This window comes from Camellia sinensis, chromosome 1 (genome assembly GCF_055761805.1).
Source record: "Camellia sinensis isolate YWXY chromosome 1, ASM5576180v1, whole genome shotgun sequence".
Lineage (NCBI taxonomy): Eukaryota > Viridiplantae > Streptophyta > Magnoliopsida > Ericales > Theaceae > Camellia > Camellia sinensis.
This window is the reverse complement of record NC_138961.1, coordinates 222,441,215-222,458,518: the sequence shown is the minus strand read 5'-3', so window position 1 is coordinate 222,458,518 and position 17,304 is coordinate 222,441,215. Positions and strand designations below refer to the sequence as shown.

The following is a 17,304-nucleotide window of genomic DNA, read 5'->3' as shown; positions in this document are numbered from 1 at the left end:
AGCACCAAAATTTGATATGATCATTTGCACACAAAAATATTTTATTTAAAACCAAGTAAAAATAACTACTCCGTAGAATAGTGGTTAAGATCAAGTGTCGATTCTCAGGGAGTAATTGAATTGTTTTGATACAAAAATAATAATTAAAGTAATTTAAGAAAATTAATTTTGAAAATAATAAAATTAAAATTAATAAAACATAAAATAAATAAAATAAAATAAGAAATTTTTCAAGATTTTGAATCTACCACTAACCTTATAATCAGGGGTTTATTGTATTAATTTTTAAAATATCATTAATTTGGATAAAATGATATAAGTTAATCAGAAATACATCGTCAAGAGAATTTGTATATTAAAACCAAAAAGTCATTAATCATCTTCGCTTAACACGGACTGTCACCAATAAACTAGACGAAAGTTGATGCACGACCCGTTTTATTAGGTATGACTCATCTAACAATTTTAATACACAGCAGTTAAAATAATTGTATAACATGATTTGAATAAAACATTTATTGCTCAAAAAGATCTAAAAATTAAACAATTTATTCAAATCAAATCAAAATTAAAAATACTAAATACAACTCACCCCCATTATTTGGTCAGAATTTCATCTCCACCCTAAAATGAGAATATTAGTTCTTAATATCTATATAACTACCACACTCTAATATATATAAATTACACTTTCCCAGTTTCCCTTTCTTTTCCTCTCTTTCTCTTCCTTTGGGCTGCAACGCTCTGCTTCCTTGGCCGAAGCCTCCGCCTGCTCCCCCCTTCTCTTCTTTCTTTTCTTCTTTTCTTCTTCTTTTATAACATTCCACGTGCAAAATAAAACAAAATAATATAATACAATATTTTATTATATATATATATATATAATTTGAGTGATTGAAGGGTGTGAGAAAAGTTACAAATGAACCGAATTGTTTATGAACAGCTCAAGCTTGTTTAAAACTCGTGTGAGCTTGACTCGTTTACTAAATAAACGAGCTCGAGCTCGATTTTTAAGCTCATTTATTAATCGAGCTGAGCTCGAGTAACCCTAAGCTTGGCTCAATAAGGTTTGTGAATATAAAAATAAATAAATTAATATTTATTTTTAATAATATATTAAATAAATTTTCAATAATCTATTTTACTTTTTATTTATGTTTAGTGTTTGTATAAATTTACATATTTAATTGATGAAATTTATTATTAATATAAGTCTTATTATATATTTTACCCATAATTTTGTATTTTTTTATCTTAATAAGTAGATTAATTTAAATTTAATTTTTTTTCAAATTCAAGCTCGAGTTCAATAAATTTTGACGAGCTAAGCTCGAACTTGATTTTTTAAGCTTGACTAGAGCTTGGCTCGAGTTCGAGCTCGACTAATACTTAATAAACGAGTTTGAACATTCAAAAATTTGGCTCGACTCATTTGCAGTTTTAGGTGTGAGAGACGTGGCTGCCTCTTTTTCTCTTTCTTTCTTTTCATGTTTTTTTCTTTCTTTTCACTTTGGCTTCCATTGCTTCCAGCTGCCTCTCTTTTGTTTGTTTGTTTTGTTTTTTTTTTCATTTTTTATTTTATTATTTATATAATTAATGTACAAACACTAAAACATATATAAATATACAAAAATCACACAAAATTATAAATAATACAAATTAATAAACTAATAAAATATATATTAATGAGCCGAATATATAACATTTAGGATCCGATCAGTATTACCTATTAGGGTGGGGGAAATTGGATGTGAAAGCATTCTTTGGACTGTGGGGGGGAATGTGTGATTATATTTACACAAATGACATGTACACTTTATTATATGACTAGAAGACTGAGCTAACAATTATTGTTATTCTCTCCGGTTTGTAATCTGACTTAAGTAATTTTTGTAGGCACTTCATGATATATTCATCTAACTTTTTTATATAGATGAAATACATGAAATATCTAATAAAATGAACAATTCAAATTATTATAAAAATTATTCTTTAATCTTTATAGTAATTGTTAAGCAAATTTAGTTACATTTTTTGAGAAAAATATAATGTTATTATCATTTTTTGAGAATTGTAACTATGTGATAAAGATATATTTCAAATGAATTATTTACTTTATATAATAGAATAGATGATAATGATCCTATTCTTCTTATTCTTTTTTAACAATTATTTCTAAATAATAATCAATGATCACGAGTAGTCAAGTCAGTGGTGATATAAAATTATGTGCAAAACTCTGGATACTTTCGTTAACAAGAAAAAAATAAAATTATATGTGACTATTTCTTTGACTAGGAAATGAAAAATAAATTTTATTTTCAAAATTTTATCTATCATAATAGAACTAATTAAACACAGTTAATTTAAAGCACATAAATAGTCAATGTGCAATGTACAATGTGCATATAGTGAATACAAAAATCTGAGATAAACTTACGTTTTCATAACTGGTGTTAAGTTTCTCTCTTTTTTTCTTTTTCTCAAAAAAAAAATATATAAAAATAATAATAATAACAATAATAATAATAATAATAATAATAATGTTATAAAACTGAAGAAAATAAAAAGAGAAAGTGAAGATCAAAAGGGAATAACAAAGAATTTGGGCTAAAAGAGAATAATTCACATTGATCCTCTTCTATCTATGCATCAAGCAAACAATTCCTTTTTGTAGAAATCAATGTAGTCTTATTCTTACAACCTCTCCAATCTCCTACCTCTATTTTTTTTTTCTTTTTTGTCTTTTTTATGAAATCTAAAACATTTTCTTCTTATCTAAAATGATATTTCTTTTGGGAGTAAATCACACTTTGCACCCCTGAACCTTACACAAATCTCACTTTACTCCCTACACATCAAATTGTGACATTTAACTCCCTACACTTTTGGTCAAGTGTCACATTAGCCCTTCTGTTAATAGTGAGGCTAACAGAAGTTATCCTTTAGGGGGCTAAGTGTCACAATTTTGATGTATATGGGCTAAAGTGAAATTTTATGTAAAGTGCTAGGGTGCAAAGTATAATTTATCCTCACATGTTTTTCATGTGGCTAATCTCTGTTAACAACGAGACTAACAGAAGGGTCAAAGTGACACTTGACCAAAAGTGCAGGAAGTTAAGTATCACAATTTGATGTGCAAGGGTCAAAGTAAGATTTAATATAAAGTGTAAGGATGCAAAGTATAATTTACCCTTCTTTTGACGATTATCCAAACATTTTACAACAAATAATAATTACTACATACTATGTGTGACCATGTGTGGGCATGGTCCCTGTATCATTCAATCTTGAGACTTGTTTTATATTCAAATAACGTCAACTAAGAAAGTATCACATGCCCATATATCATATAAAGTCGAAGGAAAAAAAAAAAGTGTGCCCGCAGAAATGAGCAAAAAAAAAAAGGAAAATGCGGGGACCCCAGTACGGGCGACCCCCAGTGACCCCCAGCCCACGTGGCTGTGGGTGATTGGTAGGAAAGAAAGAAAAAAAAAAAAAAAAAACTGGCGAATGGCGTTGCGCCACGTCACTGGGGTCTGTAGCAGTGTTGAAAAAAAAATGTAGCAAGTAATTGACCCACTTTTATGGGTGGTGCCACGCGCATTAATATGTTATAATATTTTCATTTTAAAATTATAATTTCACATATTATACAAATTGCAAAGACATATAACCTCTAAAATTATATTATATCATTTGCTAGTATACCAATTAGTACATATAATATTATTTCACTTTCATATATCCCTTTCATATTCATTTTGTATTTCATTAAATCCTAAACCCTAAACTCGCTTTCAGTTGAGGAAAAGTTCAGTCCGATATTATTTGACATTTGGAGTTTATCAAAGGTACTCTGAATGGTTTGAAAAAATGAAACAAATTTATTTTAAAATTATACTTATCATTAATTTTTTATAGAAGAAATTGATAAAATAATTGTAGCTACGATTATTGAATTACTTTTTTTACACGAACAATCTACATGAGAAAGTCCAAAAATTAAATGGTTTAAATTATCAAAATAGAACTCATGAAAGACCTACAAGACCTACAACACTTGACTCCAACCAGAGAGATCTTCTTTTTCTTCTTTTTTTTAATCTTTGTGTGCCATAATTAAATGTTATTCATAAAATGAGTAGTTAACATTGTACGATTCCCCATCTAAAACTATATACAACTATTTAATCAATATTTTTAGATCAGATTTAATTTGCAAAATGGATTAAGCAGGATAAGATGTCGTAGGATAATTTTATTACAAGAAAAGTATTTGAGTCATATTTTAACAAAATTCTTATTACACAACCCTTTCCTCGACCGCGAATCAAAACATGACTTTCGGTATTCATTATCAAAGCTTAAGAATTAAATATGAAATTATTTGATTTTCGGATCCCTTATCCTGGCATTTAAACAGTTAGATGCAGTCAACTCATGCACTGACCAAACATTAATTATTGAAAATTATATTTTTAAAATTAAGTAATGTTAAAGATGACTTATCCTTTAATTAATAAGTATCAAAAAAAATTTCCAGAAAATTACAATTCTGGTAATTTCATAAAATAATTATAGATTCATACAAAAATAAAAAATTTAAATATTAATATTTATAAAATTTAACACTGATCACAGTTGAAAAAAAGTGTACATTGTTATTTAAAAATTTCACCGTCACAGCAAGTGAAAAAATATGCATAAATATTAGGTAAGAATAGTTCTTTTTTCCCATCTCTTTAAGCCCCATCTTTGTCTACTTTTAAATAGGAGCAATAACAATCTTTGTCTACTTTTAAATAGGAACAACAATAATCTCATCTATTACACCCTCCACTAGTGTGGTGTTCATTTCTGTCTTACTTTTTAAGGAAAATATCATTAAAGTAGAAACTAAGAAAAATATTTTTAAATTAATTAAAAAAAAACTTTACAACATTAAAAAATAAATATATAAAATTTTCTGTGAAAGTGATAATATTTTTTAAAACAGAAATCCTTAGTGTCACGAATTGAGGTGGTACCTCAAATGGCTCGAATTTGTATTTACTGGTCGACCACCCGAACAATCGGGTGAACCACTTGTCTACCGCGGTTGTCATATTGTCAACCGCAGCTGTCAGCCATTTTGACAGACGATTAGACGGATGACCGGATGAACAACCAACATGATAAAATTCGAGTCAAGCTCAAATTCGAGCTACACAACATTGCTCTTTTTAAAATTACCACTGAAATATTATTTCCCCTCCTTTTTAGCTCCTCCATTTGGGTTATCTCCTTTGGAGCATAAGAAGATTCCGAACACATCAAAATTTGGATGGCTATGCAAATTTATTAGTTGAACTAACAATCACCAAGCCACCACCACCTAAATCACTTCTGCAACTAATATCCCAGATTGGAAATCGACAGAGAAGCCTTATGATGTGTTTGGTTGGGAAATTTGGAAAGAGATTTAGAAAGAGAAAAGGTGTGTGAAACTATATGAAATATAAGCATGTTTTATTCAAATTTCACCTACCTTTTTCATTTTCCTTTCCAAATCCCTTCCCAAATCCTCCAACCAAACACAGCATTAGTAAACAACATCTTGAGAAGAAACGTAGGCTAGAATACGCGGTTAAAAAAAAATGGAATAAAAATAATGTGTCCATAGCCAAACTCTTTTCTTAAAAAGGTCTGTACTAATTTAAAATCTTAATACGACTAATACACATCTCAAAATATTTTTATAAATTTTACATTTTTTTTTTTTCACACATTTTACACATGAAAAATTTGTGATTCATACTAACGAGTGTCCTAAAATTTACTGGAGCCATGCTCCACTTGAATAAGCAACTGATATTTTTTATATCATCTCTTAAGATATTAACATAAAAATGTTGAATCGTATTATCTAAATCAATAACCAAAAATTTGTCGAGCACAGAATAATAATATCTTGTTTAGATGACCAAACGAGTTGGGGCACACTCGAAACAAACATGGCCATTTTGGGACTCATTCATTTGGTCGGCCAACAGGTCAGTTGGGAGATTGGTCAGATACATTAAGGGCTCCACAACCATGTGTAAATCTTAAATGAACTTAACCCAACATGACATAGTTTGGCAAGTAAATTAAAAATAATAACAATTTTAACAACTCCAAGTATGCTGACCCTATATCTTTACTCTCTCACCTCCATGGCACAGAGCCATCCACTGCCACCACCAACGGCCCACAGCCGCCTTCCCCCTCATCACCTCATCCTCCTGCCATCCGTTGGTGGTTCAGAGGCCTGATGCTCCATTGTAGGCAAAAATCCATAATCAACCCTTGACACCGAAGTTTTCATTTTTTGAAACTTCATAACATAAAAACTTCCTAGGTGGTCAACAAGTGACGTGACGTGTGATGGTAGCTGTATGTATAGTGGTCGTCCATAAGTGCTGTGTGACAATGGCTATGCGCCTAATGGTGATGTGGACGGAACAGAGGGTGACTCCCCTTGTAGCATTATTTTCCCCTTAGACTAAGGGTATCCCAATTGAAGAGATGGGTGGATTAGGTGATAAGCACCGGTACTGGAAGAAGATATGTTCCTAATGATAGTGAAGCTCCCCCTAATGATGGCCACTGCTAATGTGCGTGGATGATGCCGATGCCGGTGATTGTACAGTTTAATTAAATTGCTAGTCATGTGGTAGAATCACGATTCTGAAAAGCGGTTGCGGTCGCCGTAACGATGATAGTGACGCGATTACGGTTGCGGGGTGTAAAAGCCGTAGTGTAATGATTGCGGTAACCGGAACCGTGAATTTTTTTATTTTTCGCACAATTTGAAAAAAAACTTACCGATACGCATATTTTTTTTCCATGATCATATTTATTAGGTTAAAAATAAATACTAATCAATTTTTATCAATTTTTAAGTATGATCCAATACATTTTATATTTTTAAATCACTATAAACTAAATTTTTTACATTTTATTTTAATAATTAATGACTTTATATTATACAAAAAATCAATCACTAACTATTATATATAAGATAAACAATGACAAAAGTAAGAGAATAAATAAAAGCCTAAATATATATATATATATATATATATATATATATATATATATATACATATTTTAACCAAACCAAATAGATAATGACCACACTTATTATTATTATTATTTTCAAACAATATATAAATAGACACACACAAACAAAATAGTTGAGTGATAACAGCTGAATAGAACAGCATAGGTCTTACAACTTCAATAAATCAATAACATGTTCTTCATCTTCCCTCTCTTGCTCCTCCATTTTCTCTCTTTATCTTCCCTCTTCTCTCTATCCCTCTTTCCCCATTTTCAGCTTTTTTTTGTGGATTTTTTCGAAAGAAACAGTTTGGAACCGTTACGTAACGGTGCGTAACAGGCCGTTACGGCTGTTACGGCACTGTTACGACCGCTACGGCCGACACACCTGTGAATCTCAATCACACTGCAAAAACGGCCGTAACGGGTGGCGGTAACTGCCAAAACCGTTACGTAACGGCGTTACGTAACGGTTGCGGCCACTTTTTAAAACTTTGGGTAGAATGGCCCTGTTTGATAGGGCTTATTTCAACTTTTAACTTAATTTAAGCTATTTTGATGTGTTTGGTTCAGCTTAACAATACAGCTTATATCTTTTTGTAAGTAAAAAATCAGCTTATTCTTTAAGTGGGGGAGGAGAAGCTTAATTTATAAGTCAAAAATCAGCTTATGTTCACAGCCATAAGCTATGAGTTGTTAGGCTATAAGTTGTAATTACTTTGCCACAGCTCTACCAAACGGGGCCAATGTAATAGAATCAACAAAAAGAAAAAAGTGTAACCAAAGAAAAAAAATTTAAAAATTTTTTTACAACCTAAAAAAAAAAAATGTATGAGGAAGGAAACAGAAAAAGAAAATATATTAAAAGATAGAACAATTTAATATGTACACACAAACCACCTCTTTTACAGAAGAATCTATTTCTGCTCATCTCAGTAGATATAATCTCTATTCGGGGTTATAAAGCTACCGTCCATATATATATACACATGAGATGTCATAACATATAAGAAACCAAATTTTTTTTACCTCAGGATGAGATAAGGAAAGGCAATTTATCCTGAGAGCTTTAAATATCAGCTGAGCATGGTAGGATGTCCAGTCTGAAGCATCCTCTTAAACATGTCCATCCCAAATGCGGAATCTGATGAACTAAAAAACAAGGCAACACTCTATTAACTCAGCAGTCCAATGATTAGCTTCGGAAATGTTTCAAGCAACCACAACTAGAGTTCTAATTGAGAATATATATATATATATATATATTAAAACAAATTAGTGTATTAAGCATATTGCAATTATCAGTGTTAAAACTCAATGAAAGATTGCAAACAAAGGAATGCATTAATCAACTAAACACAGTGCAACGACTCAAAGATTAATTAGCATCTTGCAAAGTGTATAATTAAGGAAGACACCTTGCATGAAAAATTAGGGTCCAAAACCCATCCCCACAAACACAACTATAAAATCTCACAATTTCACATCATGAGAACTCATAAGCACAACCATTCCAGAAAGAAGTGTTGCCTTTGAACAAAAAAGCTGCCAAAAATCTAGAATTAATGCATCACCTACAATCAACTTGCCCCTTATAATCTCACATTCTCGATTAATGACACTCTTGGCACAATTACTATAGTGCAAAGCAGGGACTTTGTGAAAAAAGAGCTTCTGCAAACAGGAATCACGTGTAGCTTTCCTTTTAACAAAGACAAAGTTCAGGTTGCATGTACTCTGAAATACAAGATATTTCCCTTTTTTTCTTTTGAGTTGTTATAAATGAAAAATCCATGAACACTTTTTTCATAAACATATCAAAAGCATTGAAAAAACAAAATTAAAAATAAAACCACATCAATACATGAAAACAGATCAAATAACAATAACAAAAGAAAAGGAAGCAAGGAATGTAGAAGCCTGTAAAATTCAATAGAGAAAATGAAACAAGACAGCTACCCTTTAAGAAAGGTCCTAAATATTGAAACAGCAACAGTTGTATTGAAAAATAATCACCAGAACAATGTCATGGATAAAACAGCTCACCTTGAGACAGTAATTTCATAGGGAAAGGAGACACCTTCAAGATTCGGTATGGGTGGAACGTGATCTTTTTTCTCATTCACAAATTTTATTATCTGGAATAAAACCTCACGAAGAGATGCTTCAAGTGCTGCCCTCCGATGACTCCTCTCATCCAGAGCACTCTCTGCCATCATTCACAGGGAAGCATACATCATTATGAATTATTACTAAAACATAAATAAAAAGAGAGCAACGCACTGCAATGAATGTACCTCCCGGGTCTACTACAAATTTGGAATGATGAGATTTTCCAGAATGTGCTTTTGAATGTTGCACCACGTTCAAATTTATAAACCACTGTTCCCAGTATAAGCGCTCAACTTTGTTGCTGAACCATGTGGCCTGTTTGTTTTTCATTTCATAGAAAGATAAACATATCTGCACCATTAAGAGGCCCATAAGTGGAGACAAGTACACAAATAAAGCAATTTTTACGAAGAAGAATTAAAAACTGCCAAAAGCAAATATGACGGAGAAAAAACTCAATGAAGAGAGACAAACTGTGCTAGAGACCATTGCACTATAAGCTCTAAAACTAAGCACAACATAATATCTGGCTAACAATAATCTCGCAACTTTGAATGTACGCAACCAAATTACAGAAGAAATGAAACATTATTAAAAATGACAATAACATCTATGCAAGCTCGAGTCCTAAACAGAAAGAATTGCACATAAGAAGAAAAAAAATACAAATACTGGCCAGCTGATTTGAATTAAGAGTTGATATCATGGCAACAAGTAGGAGTAAATTGACATCAAATTACAAAGTTATAAGACATTTATGTTTCAGTGGAACAGGGGTTTTTCCTTTGCTTCGTTCTCAAATTCCATAAGTGATAAGACAACAAATCGCACCATCTCATGGCCAGCATGCATTACTATGATACTAACAAGGTTGTCTGGATCTAAGATTGATAAAAGGTATCCAACACCACAGAAGGCAATCGAAGCTTTGCACGCAAAAATGCAACTTCAGAATTAACAATTATGCCCCTTAATGGATCAATATAGAGGGTGTCCGCCCCCGATGTTGCGACAAGGATTCAAGTCATGGGAATCAGCTTCACAGTCATCCATAAGCCATACAAATTTTTTGTATGTACGTCACACATAACCAAAATGATTTGCTAATTTCAATCCAATGGTAAACAAAAAACCTGATTTTTCTTGCTCGGGTGTTTCTCCACTTTATCGATGAACTGGCCAATCTTCTCATCAATTTTCTTTTCAAGTTCCACATCACCACATTGCACCTATGCAATAAAAATTTCAGGCATTAATGATAAAAATTATATACTACCAAAATAAAAGTTATCAATTTAAGCACTCCTACGGCTATAGTGCAATTAAATTGAAAAAAGGTAACATGACACAATCCAGGTCTCAAAACAATGTAAGATTTTACAAAACAATTAACAAGAGAGACACATATTTGCTTTGTTGCAGGCAAGCAACAAATCGCTTGCCCCAGCCGAGATTCAAACAACAAGAGGCTATATATTTCTTATTGCAAATTTAACAACAACATATGCAGTGCAAAACCTGCCTCAGTTTTAATATAATTCTTAGGCACATGGCACTATCCCTACAAGATTAAAACTAAGTCAAAACCAAATCAAATACAAGACAAACCACACTTAGCCATGTTTGAGAATGTGAAAGCAGTGTTGTTATTTTCTTTAAGCAAAAGTCACAATTTGCACACAAAACTACGTTGACACATCATATAGCATATTTCCTTATCGTACAAAACAACTTCTAAGGACCATGCATCACTCAAAGTCCAAACGCACCCCTTGTGCAAGATTTAGACCATTGCATCAAGAATATACAAGTTGGCATTTTGGTTTCAATGCTTCCACGATACACTAATACACAATAAACAAGCAGCCAATCCTACAAGGAGCTTTGACCTCCCTGGACTTCAACAAAATACTAGGTGGAGCAAAAAGCAAACTACAAAAGAATTGGAATGTTTACACAGAAAATAAAATTTGAATATTCTATAGCATATCGTACACCATCAGAAAAGCCAATCCAATGGTGATGGACTACACAGCACGATCCCTCTCGCTACACATGACCCACCCCCCAACCTAAATGAAAGCAGGATTCAACCCTAAGTCTCCAGTATGACTACCATGCCTTTTATTTCAAATTAACAAGAACACTGCTCGGTTTACCTGTGTACATCAGAGGCGGAACCAATGAAAATAGCGGCAGCCTACATTTGGTGGCAGCAATGGTAGTAGCCTTACACATGAGGAAGCGAATCACTTAAATCAAATTTGCATATGTCAAGTTTGGACCAAGCTTAACTGAGTGTCACTAGCCTTCAAATTCTAAATCAAGAAGAAGAACCTCCTACTCATAATACTTGCAAGATTCTCATATTATTCAAATATCAAACTACCCAAATTTGGTTATCCCACATATCCACCTCAAATGAGCTTCTCTATATACATGAGTCTAGTATTGTGGCTCTTGTCCAATCAATTACCAATCCCCCTAACCAAATAGAACCCATGAAGTTTCATCTAACCAATATATTCATGTTAAAATAAAAGGAGTATTCTTTTGAATATTTTGGATTCTTTGAAAAACAAGGAAATTCCATATTGCATGAGGAAAAGGATCCTTTCTTCATCTACTACTAATGTCATCAAGAGAAACTGGCATGCATTCAACAAAGGATAATATCTGCCAATAACTACAACAACTGAGAAAGCACTTACATATGTAATTTCAAATAGTTCCAAATCAATGTCTTTGGGCCGGACAAGGCCTAAAGCCCTATGGAACAATATTGTGTGCAGAATACCTGCACATATATTCACCATAGTTAATTGAAAAGAAATAACGTTATAGTGATTAGTTTGCAAAAACAAGAGAGACACAAGACAATTAAGGCAAAGTCGGGACAAAAGATTAGAAGAAAAATCACAAGATCTCCACCAACATCAATTAAATGGAGGAGACCTTCAAAATAAGGATAAAATATGGTTAATAGTATGAAACCAAAGGGACCTCAACTAGAAAGATATGAACTGGGCATAAGAAAATAAACTGATCATTAATCATTGGACCACAAACTAAATTCTATGATCTCCTTCTGCCTTGTTGAAACTTGTAGTGGCAATGCAAAAGTAAACTACATACAAATAAGAAAAATGTGCTAATCATCTCAACAGCTACTCTGTTTTGGTTGCACTAACAACATGGTGGGCGGGGGAAGAAGAGAAAAAACAAAGAAAAAACCACCTTTTTTCAATGTCTTCATTATTGCTGTAAACTTGGCCAATGAACAGCATTGATCATGTTATGGCCTAGAAGGATAGGCAGAGAAAAGAAAATTCCTAGGGAATTGGAAGGCAGGGAAGACATTACCATCCTTTACATTCCATATTCTCACTTTTTTAATATTTAGACACTTTCATAAGATATTTTTACTTGTTCAAAATTCTTTAAATTAGTGTGCACTTTTTAACCACCTCCTCCCTTGTTTATGTATTTTTTGGGATATATATATCAACAAAAATTATGTTGGGTATGGTGGTAGAGGACCAAAGGTAAAACCATCCTTTTACAAGTAAATTTATTGGAATTAATTATTACTGTAATTTAGTCCAAAACTACATGGGGGTAATCAGCTATTTTTAAAAGACAAGGGGTAAGTGCTGTGAAGTCATACCACAATGAGGTAATATGGATTTCGCAGTATATTATATATTGAAACAACAGAATAACAGGATATTCAAAAGACAGACAAAGGTAATAAAACGTGGGATGTCCAGTGCATTGTGCAAGCTTTGGTGAAACTATTATAAGTGACAAACAGAGCTCGAGAAAATTCAAGACTTGTAGGGGATGGGTTAATTGAGAAGGTCTATTATTTTTACTTGTTAGGATTTGACTTCTTTCAATTGTGGGACACTGGAACAGGTTTCCACCATCAAATATTTGCCTATTGCTAATTCCTTTTAGTTGAACAGAGCAGTTGGCCTAATGTTTTTGAGGTGATGAAGCGACTGCGATCGTTTCGTTATAATCTTAACTTACTAGCCCAACTAACATCCTATCCTACAATTAGGAAGGCAAAAAATAACTATCCTGTTTTAGCTTATCCAAATCAGTAATAAGTGCTCCATTAGTAAGTCGAATTGCTAGCATAATTGAACACATATAGAACTCTACTACGTATATGAAAGGAGAGAACCTAAAAATCTTAGGTAATCCAATGAATCGACAAAAACTAACTTACATCGCAGAACTTCGCTAATCTCGAAGTGCTCCAATTCCTAAAAAAAAAATTTTAAAAAAAAATTAAGAATTCTACTACAATCAACGAACAAATACAGAAACACTGAGTTGGACAGATCGAATTTGATATACAAAGTAAACAGGCTTACCAATTCTTTGAGTTGACAAACTTCGCAGTTCATGATACGAGCTTGAATAATATACAGAGAAGATGTTGAAGAGAGTCCACGATCGAATTTTGAGGGGTGAGATTTGATCGGAAGCGAGAGAATGAAGCCCTAAAATTAACTTTGCGTCGCCAGTTTGTTGCGAGATTGCCGGGATGGAGGAAGTAATCAGACACTGTTTGTGGAGTGCTATGTGGCGCGAAGGGATTGGTGGGATATCAAAGGAAAGATTTATTTGGGTAAATTATACAAACACCCCTCAATTTTCTTACATATAGCTTCACCCTCTCTTTGTTTTTAAAATTATTTTTAATCTTCTACGTTGATCTATAATTTTCTACAAAATATATAAGTAATTGATTTAATTTCTGTGAAAACTTTAAAATAATGACCGTACCAAAACAATAAACTTCAATAAGATGAACTTTGATCTCCCATTATATATCTAATACTTATAAAATAGGAATGCAAATTTATAATTAGTTTAAATTAAAAATATTATTACACTTACTATTAGATGATATAATGGAACATCTCTATTACAAATAGGTAATTTTACTTACAAACCATCAATCCTCTCAATATATGGGAAATTCTATTTCCACACGCCTAAATAACTAAAAGAACACACTTAATGAATTTTTAATTTAATGGCAATTATATCCTAAATCTTAATGAGAATGATAGACATCCAACAACACCTTCAATATCTTCCATAGATGGCTTCAATGGACTCACTTCATGATAATATGAATCTCCCGGGTAAGTCACTCAGATTTTATATAAATCTCAGTTCTTTGAATTTATCATTTAATATGGTAGCTTGTATATGATTCTGTATATCGTTCTTGATTCTTTGTTTGTAGGAGTGTAAATTGAAAGGACTAGTTTGGTCAATTGATGAGAAATCTTTAAAATCTGATCAGATTGTTGCTTTTCTAGTAAAACCCAACACACTAATTTTTTAATTTCATTTCGAGAGGAGGGTTTGTTTGACTTTGTTTGCTTGCAAAAATGGATGGTTTATAGTGAAGATACTAGCAATTGGATTTCAATCATTACCCAGTTGGTAGGTTTGTGTGTGTTGATGATTGGGTTGGTTAACTTCTGAATAATTACTGGCATGAAAACCCTAAAAAATTGCTCTAGGTTTTCTCTTGAAGTCTTGGTTGAGGATTTAAAAACCTTATTCACTTCATGGGTGGCTCAAGAATGTGGTCTTCAGACTGGTGTTCGCTTCATGTGGGTAGAATTTTTTTGGTCTTCAAGTTTTCAAAAAGTGTGTGAAAAATAAGGGTAAGTGTGTGTACAATAATATTTGAGTAAAAGATATAATTGCAATTTTTAGTGTGTGGATTGAGAAAAACACTCAATAAATAAATTATCAGGTGTATGTATTGAGAAAAAATTTGTTCTGAGTTATTTAGGTATGTGGAAATAGAATTTTCCCAATATATACTATGTAACCATTAAATTTATATAACAATAATATCCTTAAGTAAAATGACTATTAAGGACAATATAGATGTGTGTATACTTATTTCAACAAGGGGTTTGGCTTTGGTCTAGTCCAAGATCGGACTGGACAGTGCTGTTGGGCCCGTGGGGCCGTACCACGGATCCCGTTTTGATAATCCGAACCGTCAATATGTAGAACTCATCGAATACTATATGCTTATTAAAAAATCACGTTGATCGGATATCGATAGCTATGTGATCAAATCAGTTTTGTATTAAAAAAAATGGACAGTGAACAAATTAACGGTTGACAAAAAACTGTTTTGATCACATAGCTATCGATATCCGATCAACGTGATTTTTACAAACATATAGTACTCAATGAGTTCTACATATTGAACGGTTCAGATTATCAAAATGGGACCCATGATAAGCTCCCACGGGCCCAACAGCATGGTCCAGTCTGATCTTGGACTGGACCAAAGCCAAACCCTTCAACAATTCACGTATGAAAATACAAATATCTCTATACACACCATCATCTAGAATAAATATATATAAAAAAATTCTATTATTTTTCAAACTCAAAATATTATTGTTTTGGAAGATTTAGGCCAAGTTTAGCATCCTCAAAAAAATTCAAAAAGCAAAAAAGTTCATATTATTTACCTCTTTTTGGCGAGAAATCTGTCAATTGAAAAAAAAACAAAAAAAACAAAAACAAAATAGCGCTACACAAACTGTGCAGCCACACATTCCAACAAATTTTTCAACGTGACACACTCGTAGCCACACATGCCATATTAAAAAAAAAATTGTAAAGTGACAGAAAGTGCACTGCGCAGTGACAACGAGGGTAATTTCGTAATTTTATAATTTTATACAATATTTTAATGCACATTTTTTCGTAAAAAGTCAAAAAGTTAACACAAACATCTATATTTTTTCTCTCTACTTTTTAGTCAAAAAAGACAAAAAAAACACTTATTTAGAACACTCCAAACAACCCTTTAGAGTTTTAAAATATTAAAATAAGTTGATTTTAAAGATTTACATATTATGAATGACATTGATTTGAAACAAAATAACAATAAAAATATCAATTTACTTTGTTATTTATCTTGTTTGTATTAATTTAGAATAAAAGATCATTGTTCATCTTTATAACAATGACTAATTTGTTCCATGTGCACGTAGAGTTGAATATTTACAAAATGTTCAATTATTTACATTTGAATAGAATCATTTTGTTCATATTATTAAAGTCAAGCAAGTATTAAATGTTCATACATAAAAAAATTAAACATTTTAGTTTAGTTCAAATATAAACTTGTGAACATATTAAGTTTTTTCAGCACTATATTTATGAACCATATTAAAACTATTTTTTTATTTAATTTTTTGTTAAATACCACACCGATTGCTTCGTCGCCTTAAAATTTCTGTTCACCGTTTAGTTTTCACCGTTTGCCCTCACATTGCTTCCATAAATTCAATACAAATTTGGGAGAGAGAGAGACATAAGAATCTAAAATTACAGTGAATTGTATTTTCGACCTTATTTAGCTTGTTTGAATCCTACTTTTAGGATTCACTTTTTAAAAAATTAATTTTTTTTTTCCATATTTTTTTGTTTTCACTAAATTTTTTTAATATTTTAAGCAATTGTTTTTAATTTTTAGGTATAATATTTGTGAAAAAAATCTTTAAAAAATTCACTAAATACCAAAAATATAAATTAAAAAAAAACATGAGAATTCAGTACATTTTTCGTATTCTTGTGTATTTATTGATTTTTAAAAATATTTTTTTACAAATATTTTACTTTTTAGATATATCTAACTGAGGTGCATCTAAAAAAGTTTTAAAAATTGCTTAAAATTGATTGAGGCCAAATTGTGCAACACTGAGGCCGTTAATTAGGATCTCTTGACTTTACTTGTTTGTCAAACTATATATTTTATGCTTGTTTAATGTCAATCAGGTTGTACAAAATGAGCAAAAATGCAAAATTTTGGAGAGAAAAGTGACTCCCGTACGTACGGAGGCCCATTCCCGCACGTGCGGCCTTTACCTCGCAGCCAAACAATGCCTAATCTTCCAACACGTACCGCACCCCTTCCCACATGTGCGGTGACCACTCCCGCACGTGCAGTCATACCTCGGATTTTGTGCCGCTATTTTGAACCTATTTGAAAGACAGCAAAAGTATAAAAAGACAGAAAATAGGCTAGAATAGTGATTC

General features: G+C 31.9%; 1 protein-coding gene across 1 annotated transcript; it reads right to left on the bottom strand.

Moving 5' to 3' along the window:
* Window positions 1-7,918: 7,918 nt before the first annotated feature.
* Window positions 7,919-13,925, bottom strand: LOC114292961 (meiotically up-regulated protein). Its single transcript, XM_028236970.2, has 7 exons — window positions 13,584-13,925; window positions 13,436-13,472; window positions 11,910-11,995; window positions 10,332-10,427; window positions 9,384-9,549; window positions 9,133-9,295; window positions 7,919-8,238 (listed from the first exon to the last, which is right to left on the bottom strand). The coding sequence occupies exons 1-7, from the start codon at window positions 13,614-13,616 to the stop codon at window positions 8,163-8,165; spliced, it is 657 nt and encodes a 218-aa protein (XP_028092771.2). The 5' UTR covers window positions 13,617-13,925; the 3' UTR covers window positions 7,919-8,162.
* Window positions 13,926-17,304: the final 3,379 nt, after the last annotated feature.